The sequence below is a fragment of the Hemitrygon akajei genome, chromosome 4 (assembly GCF_048418815.1).
Source record: "Hemitrygon akajei chromosome 4, sHemAka1.3, whole genome shotgun sequence".
Lineage (NCBI taxonomy): Eukaryota > Metazoa > Chordata > Chondrichthyes > Myliobatiformes > Dasyatidae > Hemitrygon > Hemitrygon akajei.
Genome location: NC_133127.1, coordinates 197,702,916 through 197,726,044, shown reverse-complemented (window position 1 = coordinate 197,726,044; position 23,129 = coordinate 197,702,916). Strand labels below are relative to the sequence as shown.

General features: G+C 42.8%; 2 protein-coding genes across 4 annotated transcripts in view; one reads left to right on the top strand and one right to left on the bottom strand.

Moving 5' to 3' along the window:
• Positions 1-23,129, top strand: part of LOC140726044 (uncharacterized) — a 246,750-nt gene that overhangs the window by 112,453 nt on the left and 111,168 nt on the right. The gene's annotated exons all lie outside the window — the stretch shown is intronic.
• The window catches only part of LOC140727106 (verrucotoxin subunit beta-like), a 32,564-nt gene continuing 29,615 nt past the window's right edge, over positions 20,181-23,129 (bottom strand). For all 3 annotated transcript variants that reach the window (XM_073044373.1, XM_073044374.1, XM_073044375.1), the window contains one exon: positions 20,181-22,751. In XM_073044373.1, coding sequence (XP_072900474.1) covers positions 21,319-22,751 — 1,433 coding nt within the window. In that variant the 3' untranslated portion in view covers positions 20,181-21,318. The remainder of the gene's footprint in view (positions 22,752-23,129) is intronic.

Genomic DNA, 23,129 nt, shown 5'->3' with positions numbered 1-23,129 from the left:
TATAAAGGAGGATAGTAAAAGCTTCTTTAGGTATGTGAAGAGGAAAAAATTAGTTAAGACCAAAGTTGGGCCCTTGAAGGCAGAAACGGGTGAATTTATTATGGGGAACAAGGAAATGGCAGACAAGTTGAACAGGTACTTTGGATCTGGCTTCACTAGGGAAGACACAGACAATTTCCCAGATGTAATAGTGGCCAGAGGACCTAGGGTAACAGAGGAACTGAAGGAAATTCACATTAGGCAGAAAATGGTGTTGGGTAGACTGATGGGACTGAAGGCTGATAATGTCCCCAGGGCCTGATAGTCTGCATCCCAGGGTACTTAAGAAGGTGGCTCTAGAAATTGTGGACGCATTGGTAATCATTTTCCAATGTTCTCTAGATTCAGGATCAGTTCCTGAGGATTTGAGGGTAGCTAATGTTATCCCACTTTTTAAGAAAGGAGGGAGAGAGAAAACAGGGAATTATAGACCAGTTAGACTGACATCAGTGGTGGGGAAGATGCTGGAGTCAATTATAAAAGATGAAATAGCGGCACATTTGGATAGCAGTAACAGGATTGGTCCGAGTCAGCGTGGATTTACAAAGGGGAAATCATGCTTGACTAATCTTCTGTAGTTTTTTGAGGATGTAACTATGAAAATGGACAAGGGAGAGCCAGTGGATATAGTGTACCTGGACTTTCAGAAATCCTTTGATAAGGTCCCACATAGGAGATTAGTGGGAAAAATTAGAACACATGGTATTGGGGGTAGGGTACTAACATGGATAGAAAATTGGTTGGCAGACAGGAAACAAAGAGTAGGGATTAATGGGTCCTTTACAGAATGGCAGGCAGTGACAAGTGGGGTACCGCAAGATTCGGTGCTGGGACTGCAGCTATTTACAATATACATTACTGATTTAGATGAAGGGATTAAAAGTAACATTAGCAAATTTGCAGATGACACAAAGCTGGGTGGCAGTGTGAAATGTCAGGAGGATGTTATGAGAATGCAGGGTGACTTGGACAGGTGGGTGAGTGGGCAGATGAATGGCAGATGCAGTTTAATGTGCATAAATGTGAAGTTATCCACTTTGGTGGCAGGAACAGGAAGGCAGATTACTATCTGAATGGTGTCAAGTTAGGAAAAGGGGAAGTACAACGAGATCTAGGTGTTCTTGTTCATCAGTCACTGAAAGTAAGCATGCAGGTACAGCAGGCAGTGAAAAAAGTTAATGGCATGTTGGCCTTCATAACAAGGGGAGTTGAGTATAGGAGCAAAGAGGTCCTTCTGCAGTTGTACAGGGACCTGGTGAGACCATACCTGGAGTATTGTTTCCAGTTTTGATCTCCAAATTTGAGAAAGGACATTCTTGCTATTGAGGGAGTGCAGCGTAGGTTCATGAGGTTAATTCCCGGGATGGCGGGACTGTCATATGTTGAAAGATTGGAGCGACTGGGCTTGTATACACTGGAATTTAGAAGGATGAGAGGTGATCTGATTGCAACATATAAGATTATTAAGGGATTGGACTCGCTAGAGACAGGAGACCTGTTCCCGATGTTGGGGGAGTCCAGAACCAGATGCCACAGTTTAAGAATAAGGGGTAGGCCATTTAGAATGGAGTTGAGGAAAAACTTTTTCACCCAGAGAGTTGTGGATCTATGGAATGCTCTGCTTCAGAAGGCAGTGGAGGCCAATTTTCTGGATGCTTTCAAGAAAGAGTTAGATAACCATATAACAATTACAGCACGGAAACAGGCCATCTCAGCCCTTCTAGTCCATGCTGAATGCTTACTCTCACCTAGTCCCACCGACCCGCACTCAGCCCATAACCCTCCATTCCTTTCCTGTCCATATACCTATCTAATTTTACTTTAAATGACAACATCAAACCTGCCTCTACCACTTCTACTGGAAGCTCATTCCACACAGCTACCACTCTCTGAGTAAAAAAGTTCCCCCTCGTGTTACCCCTTAACTTTTGCCCCTTAACTCTCAACTCATGTACTCGTGTTTGAATCTCCCCTACTCTCAATGGAAAAAGCCTATCCACGTTAACTCTATCTATCCCCCTTATAATTTTAAATACCTCTATCAAGTCCCCCCTCAACCTTCTACGCTCCAAAGAATAATGACCTAACTTGTTCAACCTTTCTCTGTAACTTAGGTGCTGAAACCCAGTGTTATGTGTGATGAGAAAACCAGATGGAGATGGGGTCCAGAGTTAACCCCCCTGTGAACTACGCTGCTAACGAGAGAGAGAGAGATAAAGAGGGGGAGAGGCGCCATGCTGCACATGCTGATAATGAGAGAGACACAAGGATTTAAAGTTATGACTTCTTTGCTAATTGTTGACTTTACTTCCAAGGACTTTGCCTGCTTGAGTGAATCCCTGCTGACACAGCAGAGTGGTGCCAGGTGCCTGCTGACACAGCAGAGTGGTGCCAGGGGCCTGCTGACACAGCAGAGTGATGCCAGGTGCCTGCTGACACAGCAGAGTGATTACTCAATGCTCTGATTTATAAAGGCCAGCATACCAAAAGCTTTATTCACCACCCTATCCACATGAGATTCCACCTTCAGGGAACTATGCACCATTATTCCTAGATCACTCTGTTCTACTGCATTCTTCAATGTCCTACCATTTACCATGTATGTCCTATTTGGATTATTTCTACCAAAATGTAGCACCCCACACTTATCAGCATTAAACTCCATCTGCCATCTTTCAGCCCACTCTTCTAACTGGCCTGAATCTCTCTGCAAGCTTTGAAAACCTACTTCATTATCCACAACGCCACCTATCTTAGTATCATCTGCATACTTACTAATCCAATTTACCACCCCATCATCCAAATCATTAATGTATATGACAAACAACATTGGACCCAGTACAGATCCCTGAGGCACACCACTAGTCACCGGCCTCCAACCTGACAAACAGTTATCCACCACTACTCTCTGGCATCTCCCATCTAGCCACTGTTGAATCCATTTTACTACTTCAATATTAATACCTAACAATTGAACCTTCCTAACTGACCTTCTGTGTGGAACCTTGTCAAAGGCCTTACTAAAGTCCATATAGACAACATCCACTGCTTTACTCTCATCAACTTTCCTAGTAACCTCTTCAAAAAAATTCAATAAGATTTGTCAAACATGACCTTCCACACACAAATCCATGTTGACTGCTCCTAATCAGACCCTGTCTATCCAGATAATTATATAGACCATCTCTAAGAATACTTTCCATTAGTTTACCCACCACTGACATCAAACTTACAGGCCAATAATTGCTAAGTTTACTCCTAGAACCCCTTTTAAACAATGGAACAACATGAGCAATATGCCAATCCTCTGGCACCATCCCCATTTCTAATGACATTTGAAATATTTCTGTCAGAGCCCTGCTATTTCTACACTAACTTCCCTCAAGGTCCTAGGGAATATCCTGTCACGACCCAGAGACTTATCCACTTTTATATTCCTTAAAAACACCAGTACTTCCTCTTCTTTAATCGTCATAGTTTCCATAACTTCCCTACTTTATTCCCTTACCTTACACAATTCTCTATACTTCTCCTTAGTGAATACCAAAGAAAAGAAATTGTTCAAAATCTCCCCCATCTCTTTCAGCTCCACACATAGCTGTCCACTCTGATTCTCTAAGGGACCAATTTTATCCCTCACTATCCTTTTGCTATTAATATAACTGTAGAAACCCTTCGGATTTATTTTCACCTTACTTGCCAAAGCAACCCCGTATCTTCTTCTAGCTTTTCTAATTTCTTTCTTAAGATTCTTTTTACATTCTTTATATTCCTCGAGCACCTCATTTACTCCATGCTGCCTATATTTATTGTAGATTTCTCTCTTTTTCCGAACCAAGTTGCCAATATCCCTTGAAAACCATGGCTCTCTCAAACTTTTAACCTTTCCTTTCAACCTAACAGGAACATAAAGCTTCTGCACCCTCAAAATTTCACCTTTAAATGACCTCCATTTCTCTATTACATCCTTCCCATAAAACAAATTGTCCCAATCCACTCCTTCTAAATCCTTTTGCATCTCCTCTAAGTTAGCCTTTCTCCAATCAAAAATCTGAACCCTGGGTTCAATCCTATCCTTCTCCATAATTATATTGAAACTAATGGCATTGTGATCACTGGACCCAAAGTGCTCCCCAACACATACCTCCATCACCTGACCTATCTCATTCCCTAACAGGAGATCCAACACTGCCCCTTTTCTAGTTGGTACCTCAATGTATTGCTGAAAAAAACTATCCTGCACACATTTTACAAATTCCAAACCATCCAGCCCTTTTACAGTATGGGTTTCCCAGTCTATGTGTGGAAAATTAAAATCTCCCACAATCACAACCCTGTTATTACTACAAATATTTGCTATCTCCTTACAAATATGCTCCTCCAATTCTCACTCACTATTAGGTGGTCTATAATACACCCCTATAAGTGTTACTACACCTTTCCCATTCCTCAATTCCACCCAAATAGTCTCCCTAGACGAGCCCTCTAATCTATCCTGCCAGAGCACTTTTGTAATATTTTCTCTGACAAGCAATGCAACACCTCCCCCTCTTGTCCCTCTGAATTTATCACACCTGAAGCAACAAAATCTAGGAATATTTAGTTGCCAATCACAGTTGATGTTTCAGGCTGAGACCCTTCATTGGTTCTGAAAAGGAAGGGGACAGAAGCCAAAATAAGTTGAGAGGGGAGGGGGCGAGTGCGAGCTGCCCAGTGATAGTTGAGACCAGGTGAGGGGGAAGGTGGATGGGTTGAGTGGAGGAGCTGTGGTGTAAAAGGCTAGGAAGGGATAGGTGGAAGAAGTGAAGAGTTGAAGAAGGAATCTGAGTGGGCCATGGAAGAAAGGGAAGAAGGAGGGGAACCAGAGAGAGGTGTTTGGAAAATGAGAAGAGAATGCAGAACCAGAACAGGGAATGGAAAAAAAGAAAGGGATGAGTGGAAAAACTAGTTCCGGAATACGGTGGTGTTTCTCCTCCATTATGACAGTAGAGATCATGGACCAACATGTCAAAATGGGATAAAGTCTGTTTTCCTGGGGCATATCATGAGCCTTTATGAGGGATTGTGGCAGATGGAATATAGTGTAGGGAAGTGTATGGTCATGAACTTTGTTAGAAGGAATAAAGGCGTAAAGTATTTTCTAAACGGAGAGAAAATCCAAAAATCCGAGGTGCAAAGGGACTTGTGCAGGATTCCCTGGAAGTTAACTTGTGGATTCAGCTGGTGGTGAGGAAGGCAAATGCAATGTTAGCATTCATTTTGAGGGGACTAGAATACAAATGCAAGGATGTAATACTGAGGCTTTATAAGACCTTGTTCAGATCACAGTTGAGTTTTGTGAGCAGTTTTGGGGCCCTTATCTAAGGAAAGATGTGGAATTGGAGAGGGTTCTCAAGAAAGATTTCAGGAATGAAAGGGTTGATGTATGAGGAGTGTTTGATCGCTCTGGGCTTGTACTAGCTAGAGTTTAGAAGAAAGAGAGGGGTGGGGGGGAAGGATCTCATTGAAATCTATCAAATATTGAAAGGCCTAGATAGAGAGGTTGTGGAGAGGATGAAGGTCCTACTAAGTCTGAAGAGACTGACGTAATGGACAGTTGGTGATGGGCCTGTTGGAGCTGGGGTGCAGATAGACAGGACCGTTGGTGAGGTCCAATTGGGATTAGAGTGTCAGATGGAATGGACAGTTTATTCTGATGCAGTTGCAGGGATTGATGGAATGGGCAGTTGGTGTGTCCATTTGGGATTTGAGGGGCTGATAGAATGGGAAATTGGTGAGGGTCCAATTGAGGTTTGAGGAGCTGATGGAATGTCCAGTTGGTGAGAGTCCAATTGATGTTTGAGGGGCTGATGGAATGGGAAATTGGTGAGGATCGGAATGGGGTTTGAGGGGCTGATGGAATGGGAAATTGGTGAGGATCGGAATGGGGTTTGAGGGGCTGATGGAATGGCCAATCGGTGAGGGTCCAATATGGGTTTGTGTGACAGATGGACGGGCAGTTTGTGAGGGTCCAGTTGGGTTTTGTGGAGCTAATGGAATGGCCAGCTGGTGAGGGTCCAATTTAGGGTAAGGGACAGTTGATGATTGTCTGTTGGGGTTTGAGGGGCTGATGGAATGACCAACTGATGAAGGTCAAATTGAGGTTTGAGGGGCTGATGGAATGACCAACTGGTGAAGGTCAAATTGAGGTTTGAGGGGCTGATGGAATGACCAACTGGTGAAGGTCAAATTGAGGTTTCAGGGGCTGATGGAGTGGGCATCTCTTCTGATGTATTAAAGTCAAATGCTCCTGCAGTGAGCACGGAATTGTTCTAAATATGTCACATGAACTTTAAACATTGAAATTGAATTGAGAAATTGTGAGGTCACCTCTGTAGAACAATCTGGTTAAGTGAAAATTATCATTCGTTCTGTTTGTAATACCCTGATTAAGAGCATGTTTCATTGTATTACCACAGTTACGCTGTTGGGTATTTTATTTTCCACAGCTTTTCTGTAAAACACAGTCTGTTCTGTTAATCAAACTTCACAGTCCAGTATTTTGGTTTCTGTTAAGATGACATAATTTGATCTGCTTAGGAATGTTGTGTCAGCCAATCGGGTTTGTCTTGATAACATTCTGGCCAGTGAGATGCCATGGAAAATTTGAGAGAGATTGGCAGTGTCAAATTTCTAGGAGAACATGGATTTGTTTTTTTTTGCAGGAGTTCGGGGAGAGTTAGGAGTGGAGATGAGCACAATGGAAGACTTTCGCGGAAGGGCAGACACCGTTGCAAAAAGTTCTTTGCACAGACAAATGGTCCCATGAAGGAGTGATTTAGATGCATATCATATTTTTACTGAGTTAAGTATTGGATGTAATTAGTTTTGCTACAACAAGTGTATGGGACATTGGAAAAAATGTTGAATTTCCCCATGGGGATGAATAAAGCATCTATCTGTCTATCTATCTATCTATCACTTATGAGTTAGCCAATTAATTTGTAATGGACTCCGAGGAAAATTCAAATTGTGGCTGGTGTCTTTCACGCCATGAGTAATTAAAGTGAAGCACCCGATGTTCGACTCCAGTTTGCCTATGTACAGAGTGTTGTGTCTATCCCCCAGTGAGATACGTCACCACCATTTACAAATGGTCATGACATCACAAAATTCCTTTGAAAATTCTGTTATTTATGATGAGTTGGTAAATTTCAAAGTCATGAGGACATGACTATTTTAAGTGAAGGGAGAGTGTAACGCCCTGGTTAAGATTTCACTCCTAATATTGTAGGTTGTTTCATTTAATGGCTTTCTGTAGAAACAATGTGTTGTGCTGGTCATGTTTGGGTTACCATTAAAGATAACGGGTTGTCATGTTCATGTTTAGGAAGGTCATGTCATCTAATGAGATGGTAAATGCAGGCTCACTCTTAAGTTTTAAGAATAAATTGGATGGGAGAGGTCTGAAGGGTTATGGATTGGATGCAGGTCAATGGGACTAGTGGAATAAAGTTTCAGTACAGACTAGAAGGGCCAAATGGTCTGTTTTCTGTACTGTAATGTTCTATGATTCTAATCAGGATGGTGGAATTGGGAGAAGTTTCTAGAGAATGTTGGGCGAAGAGGTTTTATGACGGACACTGAGGTGGTTTGAGGTTTTCCGGCAGGAGATGGTGAGAGAAGAAGCTCGAGAGAACCGGCTGCAGGATTTGTTCCAACAAGGATGCGTGATTCGATGGAGTCTAGGAGGGCAAATCCTACTGGTGATCGGTGAATAGGAGTTGTCACCGTAAGTGCAACAGACACATCAGCTTTTGGAAGATTTGAGCTCCAACTTGTGCACACTTGACTGTTTTAATTATGATGGGCCCTTTTGTTTTCTTTCTTCTCTAATAATGGTTTGGTTAAGTTAGCATTTATAAATATACTTTATAATTGAATGCAGTATACGATCTGTTATTTCTTGCCAATGGGCAATTGCATGAGGGTTGTGTTTACACAGTATTGGCACAGATCAGGATTCGAGTGTGTGAGACATCCCAACTTCCTGGTTTTGGTGGGACCCAAGTTTTATTGACCCTGGACGTATGGAGTCTGAGGAAGGTGGTTTTCTCACCGCTGAGTCTGGTGGCTGTTAGCAAGGGACTAACAAACCACATCTCTAGAGATGTCCAATAAAAAGGGGTTTCAGTTACAAGTGACGTAAGGTTGTGATAGTTGGAGATTTTAAATTGCCGTGTATTTACTGGAACTCCCAGACAGTAAAAGGGCTGGATGGGAAAGAGTTTGTCAAATGTGTTCAGGAAAGTTTCCTTAATCAGTACATAAACATCCCAATGAGAGACAGTGCGATGCTAGATCTCCTGTTTAGGATTGAGATGGCAGGTGACAGAGGTTTGTGTAGGGGAACACTCAGCATATAGTGATAATGCCATTAGTTTCAAGGTATTTATGGAAAAGGATTGATCTGCTCCTCAGGTTGAGATGCTAGATTGGAGAAAGGCTAGCTATCAAAAAGGTTCTAGTCCCTTCCCAGTGTATATGACAAATAAACTCTTCGCGGGCTTCCAGCCGGGTACAGGTATTCATTTTATCCGATGTTTTGAAGATAAACTCTGCCATCTTCATCATCCCTGAAGAAGAGGGCAGAGTTTGATATTGAAACGTCAGTTATGATCGATACCTGTACCTGGCTGAAAGTCCAAGAAGAGTTTATTTGATGATATCAGTAAGGATTTGACAAGTGTGGAATGGGACAGGTTGTTTTCTGGCAAAGGTGTATTAGGTTCATGGGCGGCCTTTAAAGGTGAAATTTTGAGAGTACAGCATTTGTATGTTCTTGTGAGAATAAAAGGCAAGAATAACAAATTCAGGGAACGTTGGTTTTTGGGAGATGCATAGCGTGTATGGGCAGGCAGGGAGAATTTTATGTAACCTGTGTAACACCCTGGCTAAGATCTTTATTGCTAATGCTGCAGATATTTCATTTAATAGCTTTCTGTAGAAGCAGTATGCTCTGCTGGTAGTGTTTGTAATACTGTTAAAGATAAAGGGCTGTGATATTCAACTTAGGAATGTTGAGTCAGCCAACCAGGATGGTAGAATTGGGAGAAGGTTCTAGAGAAAGCTGGGTGGAGATGTTTAGTGACAGATACTGGTGGGAGTGATGGTCTTTTCAGGGGAGATGGAGAGAAAAGATCGAGAGAACTAGCTGTAGGATGTGATCCAGCTGGAATGCATGATTCAACGGAGTCCAAGATGGGAAGTTCTACCAGTGATTGATGAGTTGGAGTCAGCACCGTGAGTAAGAGACACATCCAGCTTTAGAAAGGTATGAGTTCCAACCTTGTGCACATTGGACTGGTTTAGTTATAATGGGCCATTTTATTTTTTCTTTAATAACTGTTTGATTAAGCGGACATTTTAAAATATTCCTTCTTTATAGCTGTATGTGGTGTATGATCTGTTATTTCTTGCCGACAGATAATTGCACATGGGCAGTATTTACACAGTATTGGTTCAGATCAGGGTTCATGTGGTTGAGACATCCCAACTTTCTGGTTTGGTGGGACCCAAGTAATACAGACCCTAGATGTACAGAGTTCGAGTAAGGTGGCTATTTCACTGCTGAGTCCAGTGGCTGTTAGTGAATGGCTTCTGGAGAAGCACGGTAAAAGGGAGTTTCACCTGTCTCGCAGTGTCCCTTTTTGTCCCGTTCTCACCTAATACGTTGTCTCACAACCTCTCCTCCTTTTCAATCCCCCACCCCACCCACACCGTCAGTTTCCCCTCTCCCACTTACCCCAGATGCCCATTACCCACACATTACTCATAACAGGCCCCAATCTCTCTCCACTGCAAGATCTCCCTTCCCACAACTGTTTCCATCTCCCCATTGTCCCTTCATTATCTGGTTCCACTCTTGACTTTCCTGTTTCTTTAATCCAACTCCAGATTCTTTCTGCCTTTGTTTTCTCCACCTATCACCTTCCAGCCTCTGTTACTACTTCCTCCCTTCTCTCCCCCACCTGACTCCATCTACCAATCAACTCCTCAGCTGGATCCACCTATCACTTGTCAGCACTTTTCCCACCCCTTTCCCTCAACGCTTAATCCTAATTCTCTCCATGGTACATCTATAGAAGTTTTTGAGTGTTTTGGGTGACAAACCAAATCTCTTCAAACTCGTAATGAAATATAGCTGCTGTCTTACCTCATTTATAGCTGCAACAATATGTTGGGACCAGGTTAGATCCACAAAGTTCTTGACACCCAGGTACTTGAAGCTGCTCACTCTCTCCACTTCTGATCCCTCCATGAGGATCGGTATGTGTTCCTTCGTCTTACCCTTCCTGAAGTCCACAATCAGCTCTTTTGTCTTACTGGCGTTGAGTGCCAGGTTGTTGCTGTGACACCACTCAACTACCAGTATATCTCACTCCTGTACGCCCTTTCATCTCCATCTGAGATTCTAACAACAATGGTTGTGTCATCAACAAATTTATAGATGATATTTGAGCTATGCCTAGCCACACAGTTATGGGTATAGAGGGAGTAGAGCAGTGGGCTAAGTACACACCCCTGAGGTGCGTTAGTATTGATTGTCAGTGAGGAGGAGATGTTATCACCAATCTGCACAGATTGTGGTCTTCTGGTTAGGATGCAATTGCAGAGGGAGGTACGGAAGCTCAGGTTCTGTAGCTTATCGTTCAGGACACGAAGAACACGGAGAGTCCCACCAGAGACGGGGCAGTGTTGGACACAATCTTTGGGAATGTGGCAACAGGCTGAAGTGTCCGTAGAGAAATGTTTTACTGACAGTGAGAATCACTTTGTATGTGTGAGGGTGGTTGCCAAGAAGAGGGCAGAGCTGAAATTAAAGGAATAATTTTGGGGGAAGGCTCATCTAATGTATTGATACTAACACCATGATGTTAAGAGTTCAGTTTTCACAGGGTAATATGCACAGGCTGATATAGAAACAGGCTATTAGAGATTGGCTTGTGCAGGAGGCAGGATATTGAACGACACAAGATGATGCAGGCAGTTGCATGCTCTTTACAAGATGCTCAAAGAGGCGTGTGTAGTCGTGTTGATATAAGCAGCCTAATTTAGACAGGCTGAAAAGGTTGGGAGGCAGGAAACTATCAGTGATATAAACAGGCTAATATCAATTGTCCAACATAGAAAGGACGTAATAGACTGACTTATTTATTCAGGTATAAGATGGCAGGCTGTTATAAATAGAATGATATAAACAAGGTGAGTTAATACGTAGACGTAGACAGGCTGATATTGACGACCTGTTGTGGACAGATCGATGTGGAGTGCCTGGTACAGACAGACAGGTGAAGAGAGACGTATCAATACATAAAGGCTGATGTAGACTGACAGCGGATAAATAAAGAATTTAGACTGTCTTTATATATAAAATATGTTACAGAGACAAATTGATGCAAACAGGCGGGAGTTGTCAGGCCAATGTGCCACAAACGACAAAGTTTTCCCCTGAGTTCCCTTTAAACTTCTCACCTTTTACTCTTAATGCGTGAGCACTGGTTGTAGTCCCACCCAACCTCAGTGGAAAAAGCTTGCTTGCATTTACCCTATCTATACCACCATAATATTGTAGACTTCTATCAAATCTCCTCTCAATCTTCTAAGGTATAACGTCCCGGAACTTCTTCCAAGCAGAAACCTAGGCTGGTGTCTGGACATTGGCCCTGCAGGACAGAGCCTACATGGCCCTGACATCTCCTCACATTGAAATAAGTCTGAGGGGAAGGCTGTGGAAGCTGGAAGTTTATTTGCAGTATCCTGCTGCTCAGGGGTCTTCTTAAAATGTTGACCACTTCTCCCATCTCTACAATTTCACAGACAAATCAGTGTCTTCAGCGAGAAAAATGTTTAGCTGGGGCAGAATTTCCTGGGTGTGTCCAGGATGGATTCCTGACCCAGTATGAGGACAGTCTGACTAGAGGAGAGGTCATTCTGGATAAATGAAGTCACTTTCTGGAGGTTGAACATAAAGGGAGATCTCTTGAAAGGATGACAATCAAATAACTGCAGATGCTCGAAATCTAAAATAAAGATAGAAAACGTTGGAAACACTCTCCAGGTCAGGAGCATCCAATGAGAGAAACAGTGGAAGTGTCAGGTCTGGGACTCTTCATCAGAACCGATTCTTTCAACAACAGCTGTCCAACCTGTTGAATATTTCCAGAATTGTCTGTTTTTATTTTGGATTTCCAGCATCTGCAACTTTCATTTCATCTCAAGATGACCACACTAGAACACAGAATGAACAAACTCCTGCTCCGGATGTGCAAAGATGGCCACTCCCCAGCTTGAAGTGTTCAGCAGTGGACAAGGGGAGAGATGAAACAGTAGCTTTGGATAGGGCATGAATTCGTCAGAATGATTAGGGATCGAGTGCCTGGACAGTTTATATAGTCCATTCCTAATTTACCATGTTGAGAACAGAAGGAGGAGAAGTCATTAAGAAGTAATCTTTAAGACAAGTGAAGGACTGATGCTGAGAATTGAGGATCTGAGTTACAAGGAAAGGTTGAATAGTTTTGGACCTTATTCCATGGCGGAGGAGAATGAGGGGAGATTTGACAGAGCTATACAAAATTATGAAGAGTGTTAGATAGGCTTCCAATCTTACCCATGGTGGCCCAATTTCACAATGTTCGACCTCTCCCTATTTAATTAATAGTACTTGCATTAGACAGGACAGCAGCATCTGGCTATCAAAATGGTCTTAAGCAAAGCTTTTGTTCAATGTTTATAACTCCAGTCAAGGGACACCTGCTAGACCAACATTCATAACTACTTGTTTTCATATGTAGACACCTTCAATTATATTTTAGAGCCACGCGGACCCACCATTTCTCTGAGCAGGAAATTTTTACATGGCCTGAAAACTGCACAGCACTTTAAATGTTTTTTTGTAATACGCATACCATAAGTATTTAGAAAGAAACTTGAAAATTCACATACTTTTGATTTTTTTTATTTATTGAATGATATAATCAAATATAGTAGACAAAGAAAATATTTCACATTCCATGATCTTTTTCTAGCTGTGTGTTAACTATGGGCATGGAAACATTTCAGTTATTGTGAACAATGCCTTGCAGTGTTCCTTCTCAGTGTGCTTGCACAGCTGAGAAGGAACACTGCAAGGCATTGTTCAAATTTGAAAAGTCATGCTTCTTCATTGCAACCTCTAGTGAATTGTCATATCTCTCCCAGGACAAGTTATCTTCCCCAGAAACTGATCTAAGTTTGCACACGTAATGCATCTATAATGTATAATTCAAGATTTCTAAGCTTCAAAGTACATTATTGAAGTACGAATACAGTATAAAACCCTGAGATTCATCTTTCCACAGACAGCCACGAAACAAAGAAAACCATTGAACCTGTTCAAAGTAAAACATCAACACCCCCCATGCACAAAAAATAAAGAATCAAATTGCATAAACAGCAAAGAGACGAATGAGTACTTTCTTCAGATACGTAAAGGAAAGGCAAGAGTGGATATTGGATCACTGGAAAATGATGCTGGAGAGGTTGTATTGGGGACAACAAAATGGCAGACAAACTGAATAAGTCTTCACTGTTAAAAACACTATCAGTATGGTGGAAGTTCCAGCAGTCAGGGGTCATGAAGTGTGTGAAGTTACCATAACTAGAGAGAAGGTTCTTAGGAAACTGAAAGGTCTGAGGTAGATATGTCACCTGGACCAGATGGTGTACACCCCAGGGTTCTGAAAGAGGTGGCTGAAGAGATCCTGTAGGTATTAGTTATGATCTTTCAACTATCACTAGTTTCTGGAATGATTCCGGAAGACTAGAAAATTGCAAATACCACTCCACTCTTCAAGAAGGGAGAGAAGCAGAAGAAAGGAAACTCTAGGCCAGTTAGTCTGATCTCGGTAGTTGGGAAGATGTTGGAGTCGATTATTAAGAATAAGGTCTCAGGGTATTTGGAGGCACATGATAAAATGGGCCATAGTCAGCCTGGTTTTCTCAAGGGAAAAATTTGCCTGCCATCTTTTGGAATTCTTTGAAGAACAACAGGAAGGGTGGACAAAGGAGAATTAGTTGATGTTGTCTACTTAGATTTTCAGAAGACCTTTTACAAGGTGCCACACTTGAGATGCCAGCTATGAGCCAGTGGAATTACAGAAAAGATTCTAGCATGGATAACGCAGTGGCTGATTGGCAGGAGGCAAAGAGTAGGAATAAAGGGAGCCTTTTGTGGTTGTCTGCCAGTGACTGGTGGTATTCCACAGGGGTCTGTGTTGAGACCGATTTTTAAAAATGTAATATGTCTGTGATTTGGATGATGGAATTGATGGCTTTGTTGCAAAGTTTTCAGACAATATAGAGACAGCTGGAGGGTCAGGTAGTTTTGAGGAAGTAGGCTACAGAAGGACTTAGACAGGTTAGGAGAATGGGCAAGGAAAAGACAGATGGAATATAGTGTTAGGAAGTATATGTCATACACTTTGGGAGAAGAAATGAATCAGTTGACTTCTAAATGAAGAAAAATACAAAATACTGAGGTGCAAAAGGACTTGGGATTTCAAGAGGACTAGAGTATAAAAGTAAAGATGTAATATTAAGACTTTGTAAAGCACTAGTGAGGCCTCACTTGGAGGATTGTGAGCAGATCTGGGCTCATTAGAAAGTATGTGATGAAACTGGAGAAGTTTTAAAGGAGGTTTGCGAAAATGATTCCAGGATTGAATGGCTTGTCATATGAAGAGCATTTGATAGCTCCGGTCTTGCATTCACTAAAATTTAGAAGAGTGAGGGTGATCTCATTAAAACCTATTGATGATGAAAGGCTTGATAACTGGATGTGGAGAGGATGTTTCCTGTGGTGGGAGAGTCTAAGACCAGAGGACACAGCCTCAGAATAGAGGGGTGTCCTTTTAGAACAGAGATGAGGAGGAATTTTTTGAGCTAGAGATTGTCATTCTTTGTCACAGGCAGCTGTGGAAGCCATGTTTATGTATACTTTAGGCAGAGGTTGATAGATTCTTGATTCTTCAGGACTTGAACGGATATTGAGAGAAGGCAGGAGATTGGGGCTGAGAGGAAAATTGGAACAACCATGATGAAATGGCAGAGCAGACATGATGGGCCAAATGGCCTAATTCTGCTCCTAAATCTTATGGTTTTATATAAAACACAAAACTGAAAGAGTCCAAGCATATTCAGTTCAGTTCAATCTCGCACTGAGTCGTTCATAATCTGGAGGCCGCCTGGTCAAAAACGCTTAAAACATCAACAAAAAAAAGAGCAAGCAGAAATTTGCTGTGATTTCAGTGAGTGAGATATTTTCAACAATACAATGTCTGTCAAGTTTACACGATTTACCATCCAGTATAAAAAAGTAATTTCATCAGAAGAATGGTCCCATGGTTAGAATACGACAGAATGGATAACGTTTAGTTCAGGTGATATATTACAGTGCTCATACTGCTGGGATGGAGATCTGGAGGACTGGTTAAAGAGGTAGAAGATTGTCAGAGGACAGAAGGACAGCAAATGTGAAAGCTTTGCTCAGGAAGGGTAGCAGGGATAAACCAGTAATTGGTATGCTTTGGTGGGGGTGGGGTGCTAACAAATAGGTTTCATTTACATTTGCATAGGCAGCAATTAGAAACATAGAACATAGAAAACCTACAGCACAATACAGGCCCTTTAGCCCACAAAGTTGTGCCGAACATGTCCCTACCCTCGAAATTACTAGGCTTACCCATAGCCCTCTATTTTTCTAAGCTCCATGTACCTATCCAAAAGTCTCTTAAAAGATCCTATCGTATCCACCTCCACCACCTTTGCCGGCAGCCCATTCCACACACTCACTACTCTCTGAGTGAAAAACTCACCGCTGACATCTCCTCTGTACCTACTCCCCAGCACCTTAAACCTGTGCCCTCTTGTGGCAACCATTTCAGCCCTGGAAAAAGCCTCTGACTATCCACATGATCAATGCCTCTCATAATCTCATACACATCTATCAGGTCACCTCTCATCCTCCTTCGCCCCAAGGAGAAAAGGCCGAGTTCACTCAACCTATTCTCATAAGACAAGCTCCCCAATTCAGGCAACATCCTTGTAAATTTCCTCTGCACCCTTTCTATGGCTCCCACATCCTTCCTGTAGTGAGGCGACCAAAACTAAGCACAGTACTCCAAGTGGGGTCTGACCAGGGTCCTATATAGCTGCAACATTATCTCTCGGCTCCTAAATTCAATTCCATGATTGATGAAAGCCAATACTCCGTACGCCTTCTTAACCACAGAGTCAACCTGCGCAGCTGCTTTGAGGGCCCTACGGACTTGGACCCTAAGATCCCCCTGATCCTCCACACTGCCATGAGTCTTACCATTAATACCATATTCTGCCAACTTATTTGACCTACCAAAATAAACCACTTCACACTTATCTGGGTTGAATTCCATCTGCCACTTCTCAGCCCAGTTTTGCATCCTATCAATGTCCCGCTGTAACCTCTGACAGCCCTCCACACTATCCACAACACCCTCCAACCTTTGTGTCATCAGCAAACTTACTAACCCATCCCTCCACTTCCTCATCCAGGTCATTTATAAAAATCACAAAGAGTAGGGGTCCCAGAACAGATCCCTGAGACACACCACTGGTCACCGACCTCCATGCAGAATATGACCCGTCTACAACCACTCTTTGCCTTCTGTGGGCAAGCCAGTTCTGGATCCACAAAGCAATGTCCCCCTGGATCCCATGCCTCCTACTTTCTCAATAAGCCTTGCAAGGGGTACCTTATCAAATGCCTTGCTGAAATCCATATCAATTAGTCACAGATTGTCAGAGAAATGTGTTGAGAAGAGATCTCCCTTTACCAATTTGATTGAATGTTTTGAAGGGGTAACAAATGTACTGATGTGATAGCTGTAGTCTTGGACAAGGCCACATGAGAGAAAGAACTGAAAAGATGATAGCCTGTGGGATTCAGAGCAAATTCAAGTCAAGTCAAGTCAACTTTTATTGTCATTTCAACCATAACTGCTGGTATTCCAAATTCCAAAATTAATTTCTTAAGAGAAGGGAAAGTGTGACGTTGTGAGACTGTGTTTCCAATTGGAAGTCTGTGACCAGCTGATGGAGAGCAGGTTAGTCTTTGGTATTATTGATAATATTGAACAGTTGGTGAGATAGGCAGGTGGAATTTGCTCCAGATAAAGCGAAGTGATTTGGGATTACGAATAAATCAATAATGTACACAAAGAATGTAGCATGCAAGGCATTGTTGAGAAACAGTAGGACCTTGGTGTAGGATATTGCATCGAAGGGGAATGACTGAATCACTCAGATAGACTTGGAGGCACCAACGTTCTCCATTCTGAATAGAACCTCCCTGCAACAAGCTCAGAGTCCTTGGTGGTGTCTCTGAAGTCAATAATAAATCGTGTGGTAACTGTTCCTTCCTTCAAGCACAGGTTGTCAAGGCCACAGCTGGGATCGAGAGATAGATGAGACTGAATGTTCTGTCCTGTTGATGGTTTCAGATGTAAACCCACTATTCCCAGGAAGTTCCCACATTTATTAATATTCATAGCTTTCCTGAGCACAAAGGCTGTTGGTCAAAGTCCAGTTACCCTGTTGCATTAGTGGGAGCTGCAGGAACAGAGCTTTCCTTGGAGTGCCTCTCTGAGTACTGCTCTCCTCACTACTCAATCTTGCATCTCCTGTGGCTGATTTCAAGGTATCGTCTTTCTGGTGTGAATTGTTTCAATGTCACTTTGTTTCAGATTCTCAGCATCTGCAGGTTTTTGCATCAAGGTTTATTCTGAGCCTTCAGTAAAACTGGATCTACCAGTTCCAATTCCTGAAGCATCTATACCCAAATGCTTGTGCTCCTGAACCTCTTTTAGATTCACGTCCTTTAGACTATATTGCAGGTCAGGAGGTTAATAGGTTACTGTAAATTTTCCTCTCACCCCCCCCCCCCAACCCAGTGTAGGTGTTTGGAGGAAGAATTAACATCAATACAGGAAGTGCTGGAAGAACTCAGCTGGTCAGGCAGCATCTGTGAAGGAACCATCTGTGTTTCATTTGTTCTAATGTTGAGATATTCCAAACAAATACCTCTGAAGCTTCCGATAAAGGTCACGGTTTTGAAACATTAACTGTTTTGCTCTCACCAGATGTTACCTAACCCACTGAGTGGGTCCAACATTTTCTGTTTTAATTTTATATTTTCAGCATCTGCAATTTTACTCACTTTCCTTTACAGGAGACTGAGTGGGTGGATTGGCTTTTGACTGGGAGTAGATGTCAGGGAATATCAGGGAAATGGGTTGATTTGAAAGCCAGCATTGTGACAGTGAGCTGAACTGCTCATACCTTCTGTAACAATAGATGGAAAATATTGTCCTTGCTTTCCCAATTTTGTCTTTTTTGTGCTTGAAGTCTCATGGAACCCATCCACCCCTCCCACCATCCCATGGGCCGGATTCTGATGGGGCCAGGACAAAACCATGAGCTGGGAGGAAGTTTCACTTCATCCAGCATGGTGGAGTAATGTGTCATCCAACAGGACAGAGAGAGTGGGGACTGAGGGACGAGGTGGGGCCATGGAGATGGGGACAGTCTGAAACAAAGGAAATTATCTCTGTGTTTCCGATTGGATTCTAAGGGAAGGGACACAGATGCAAAAAAGGTCGTGTTGGAGATAGGTTCTCAGGGCTAGGGTTGGGATGAGGAGCCATTGGTGATGACTGAATGTGAGTGCCCCACCCATCTGTTAAAGGAGGTCAGCATGAGAATGGAAGATGTACTGTCAAACTCTGAGGGCAGATGGGAGAGGAGAATGGAGGTTAATTTAGAATCAGCAGATGGTCCATCAGCTGGGTGAAACTTCGACTCCCCAAATTGGGAAAAGCTGAACTGATTGCCACTTATTTATCACTAACCACCCAGTCAGAAAATTCAGAAAATTTGTTTTTGAAGAATTCTTGAACATCTTTCTTTCCTATCGCTGGATTTTGCTTCTTATCCCCTGATAACTACTTATTGTTGTTGAACTCCTCCAATAACTCTGCCTGTTTCTTGACCATCATCAGAGACTGAATTTGGTCTTGGTACCCTGGTTTTCCTTCGTCTTTCTCAGACTGAATCAGGAGGTCAATGTAAGCTGGTGTGGATAACGGGTTTGGTCTCAGAGCTATTTCTTCAAGTCTTCTAATGCTCTTGGATAATTGGATAATCAACTCCAGCACTGAATTCTGAACCCCCTCAAACTCCTGCTGAAGCTTCTCCATGATCTTCTCCTGTGTCATCTTCTCACCATAAGCTTTTTCATACTTTTCTTTTACATCACCCAGTGTCCTCTTCTCCTTTCTTGTCACATGGACGTACATGTACTTTTCCCATGAGTGATGACGAATGGCACACTTACCAGGACAGACTTTGCAATTTCCCCGAATATCTATTGCTACACACAAATATTTTAAAATGTACACAGCGCAAGTACAGGGACCATGGCAAGTAAACTTACATTTCGTACAGATGTTTACTGTCAAAGCATTCGGTCCAAGATCCTTCTTTTCTTTATGTGTGGCATCAATTTCAAACTCAAAGTCTTTATTTTCATCCAGCTTGTTCTGATGCTGCTCCAGAACCTGTTTGGTTTTCTTGAGTTCCTCCAGTTTGGTCAGTCCAACTTGGATCTGATCCTGCAATCCCTTCCCTGCAGCTTCCAGCTGCTTACGTTCCCTCAAAACCTCTTTGGTCAAAACTAAACTTCTTGTTTCCATTGTGTTGAGAGCTCTAAAGAATTTCTTCATACTGTTAATTCCCATCTTCCAGAACATCGCATCAAAGTTATCATCATCTTCCTCTTCCCTGCTGTCATCTGATCTCTTGTTGGTAGCGTTTCCAGAGGCTGAATGCTGGGCAAATACAACGGAATTGTTAAACTTGAAGTGAACTGGAGCCCCACTTTTACCTTTGGGACATGGTACCTCAGCTACCTTCAAAGCCTCCAGAGCGGGGGGGCGCTTTCCATCTGCAAAAGTCACCAGAATCTGAATGTTCTCTGTAATATCTTTATCCAAAAATAGAAAGAATTGAATCAAAGATATATTTCTGTGTCGGAGTCAGGCGAGCCAAAGATGCTTGAACAACAAAACATATGGCATCAATTTGATCAACCCCCTGTGGGGAAGTGAAAAACTCTCGAATGTTGTCAGTAATCTCTTTATCTCGGCTTATCCCCCTGGTATCTCCGAATCCTGGTGTATCAATGATAGTCAGTGAGTAATCGATGTTAAATCCCACCTGATAGTGTAGTTTGTAGACAGTGATGGTGGATGTCTGACTTTCAGCCTGTGACCTTCCAGTCTCTTCCTGTATTAACATGTATCTGAAGTTGTCACCCCATTCCACACCCAATATGTAATTGATCATCCCATTGATAAGGGTCGTCTTTCCTGACCCTGTTGCTCCCAGAACCATAATTGTCTTCATGGTGTGGTTTATGCTGAGTTTTCCAAAGGAGCAATTCACAAGATGTTTGGACTTACCAAATACCTCCTTCTGCAGGTTCAGCACGTAAATGGAAGGGTTTCCTGGAAATATTAATTGGCCTTCTGTGTGATGTTTCTGTTGTATTCCCTTTGTTACTTCTCCGATTTTTATTAAAACCTCTTCACTTGGTACACTGGAACCTGCTTCTCCACAGTCAGCAGACACTTGGACTCTGTCATCTGCCTGAGGTTTCAATCCCATTAAGTTATAGTGAGGTTCACTCTCTGTTGTGTTTACATCTGTCCTCGATAGAGCCTCTGTGTTGGGAGTAGCTGATGTTTCTTCTTTATATTCAATCCCGTCCGGAATTATTTCAACACCAGCTTCATTATGACTTGGGCTATCGCAGGATAATGTTGTAATTGGAGAACAATCCTGGGAGATCAGTTTACCAGGTGAACTTGTAGGAAGTGTGAACTGTGTAGAACTATCACTGGCCTTACTGACCCCTACCTTGGTCACAGCTCGGTATTGGAAATGATATTCCTGATGTGGCTGTAACCCAGATATTGTAAAAGACTCGGATTTACCTTGTGTATCTAGAGTTGTCCATTCTTCCTGCTGGGTACCTTTGTACTCTATCTTGTAGCCCACAATCTCACCCGTACCATATCTAGGAGGATGTAACTGCAGTGTCACACTGTCATGTGTCGTTCCAGCAGCCACAGGTCTCTGGGGCTGTGATGGGGGTTCAAAGCATCAGTTCTTTATACACGCACCCTCGTACAGGTAAATAGATGTTCCTATCTGGCTGTCACCTTTCACAGAAGCAACAAGGAACTTTATGTTCCTATCTGATTTGTTGGCCTTGGCAAAATCCAGGAATAACTGAGATTGTTCTTTCATCTTTTGTTTTACAATCTCCAAGTGAAACCACTGCTCACCGTGTTGTGTTACACTGTCTCCATCAGCAGGAGTTGGTGCCTGTGTCTTCGGAGCTGTGTGAGATTGGAGGTAATTGATGGTCTCTGACAGATAGACATCCTCCTGATGCAATGTTGTAAAGGTGAAGCAAACCACATAGTCAATTGCATGATCAATCAATTCATCCTCCAACTCACTCACTATTTTCACAGAAGGTACATCATCGAATATCCTGAGATAATGTCCCAATAACTTCATCTCTCTTTCCTTGTCATCCAGCCATGTGATCAGTGACTGGTGTCGGAATGGTGAATCTTCCTTGTTCTTCAGTATATCCACGAGTAACTCTTCCTCACCCCTACCTCCCCGGATGATTGGAAGATCTCTCGCTAAATTCTGCTGGAAATCTAGTTTGTATTCCTGACACAACTCTCGGAATTTCACTATCCTGTCCCTGACCTCGGGAAACTGAATGGCAGCTCTGTCTTTCTCCATATCATTGCATCTCATCACTGCCTCTCCGAGCTGTTCCAGGACAGGCTGGCAGTGACTGATCAATCCCACATTTACCTCTCTCACCAGCTGAGCAGCTTTTGAGTCTAGTTTACTGAGAGGGTAAAGCCAGACTGTCATGGGCACCGCATGCTCCCCACCTGGTCCCAGTAAGCTTGGGAGTCTTGCATAGGTACTGACGGCATCTTGGAATGTGGTGGGGTTGCTATTCAGTGAGAAATCCCCGTAAAAGGTGCAGTTAAATTTCTCCACATTTGATTTTTGTTCTTCTGTCATTTGTAAGGAGCCCGCACCCTCAATGGCAATGTTAGGGAGATGTTTAATGGTCGTCTCCATATTACCCTGGATATCCTGCAATTTCTCTGCTGAGGAAACCATTTGATCAAACACAAAAAAAGCCTGGGCTCCATACAGCACTGCTGTGATGACATGGGTGGCTGAGCCCTCGTCAAACACACTCGGATAGGTGATATTCTGTCTCCCTAAATGGCTCATGGTCAGTTGTTCAAACCGGGTTGTTCTTTTGTACTGGAGGGTAACTCGTGCTTGTTTCTTTGATCGCTTTGTGTCACTGAGATATTTTGCAGACCCTTTCACTTCCACGAGCCCACACAAGAGACTTGCTTTCATTGAACCCGACACATTAAGTGCAGAGCATTTCTCATCCATGCTGTCTGATGTAATCATGTGCACCTCAGTGCTGGGCTGATTGCTGATGTTGCTTTGAAGTGTCTGTAAATCCCACAGTGTGATGCCTAGGGGATAAAACAGCAATAACAGTCATTAAATTGAGCTAAAGTGTGTAAAGTGCTTTTCACCTACTGAACTAAATGTTTCACTGGTTTACAACAGGTTACTTCTCATGCCAGAACATTTCCCCTCACCCCGGAGACAACTGGCATCACACTTCCTCACCACCTGGTCCAAAACCCAATTCCAGTTCCACCCTTCTGTGGCGGGAATGTCATTGGCAACATCAGCTTGTGCCTGAATGTTGTCCAGGTCTTGCTGTGTGTAGACATGGTCTGTCTGTATGCTGTGCAGTTGCAATGGATTTGAACAATGCACATTATCAGTGAATATCCCCACTGCTAGCCTTATGGGAGAAAGAATATCATTTCACAGCAATTGAG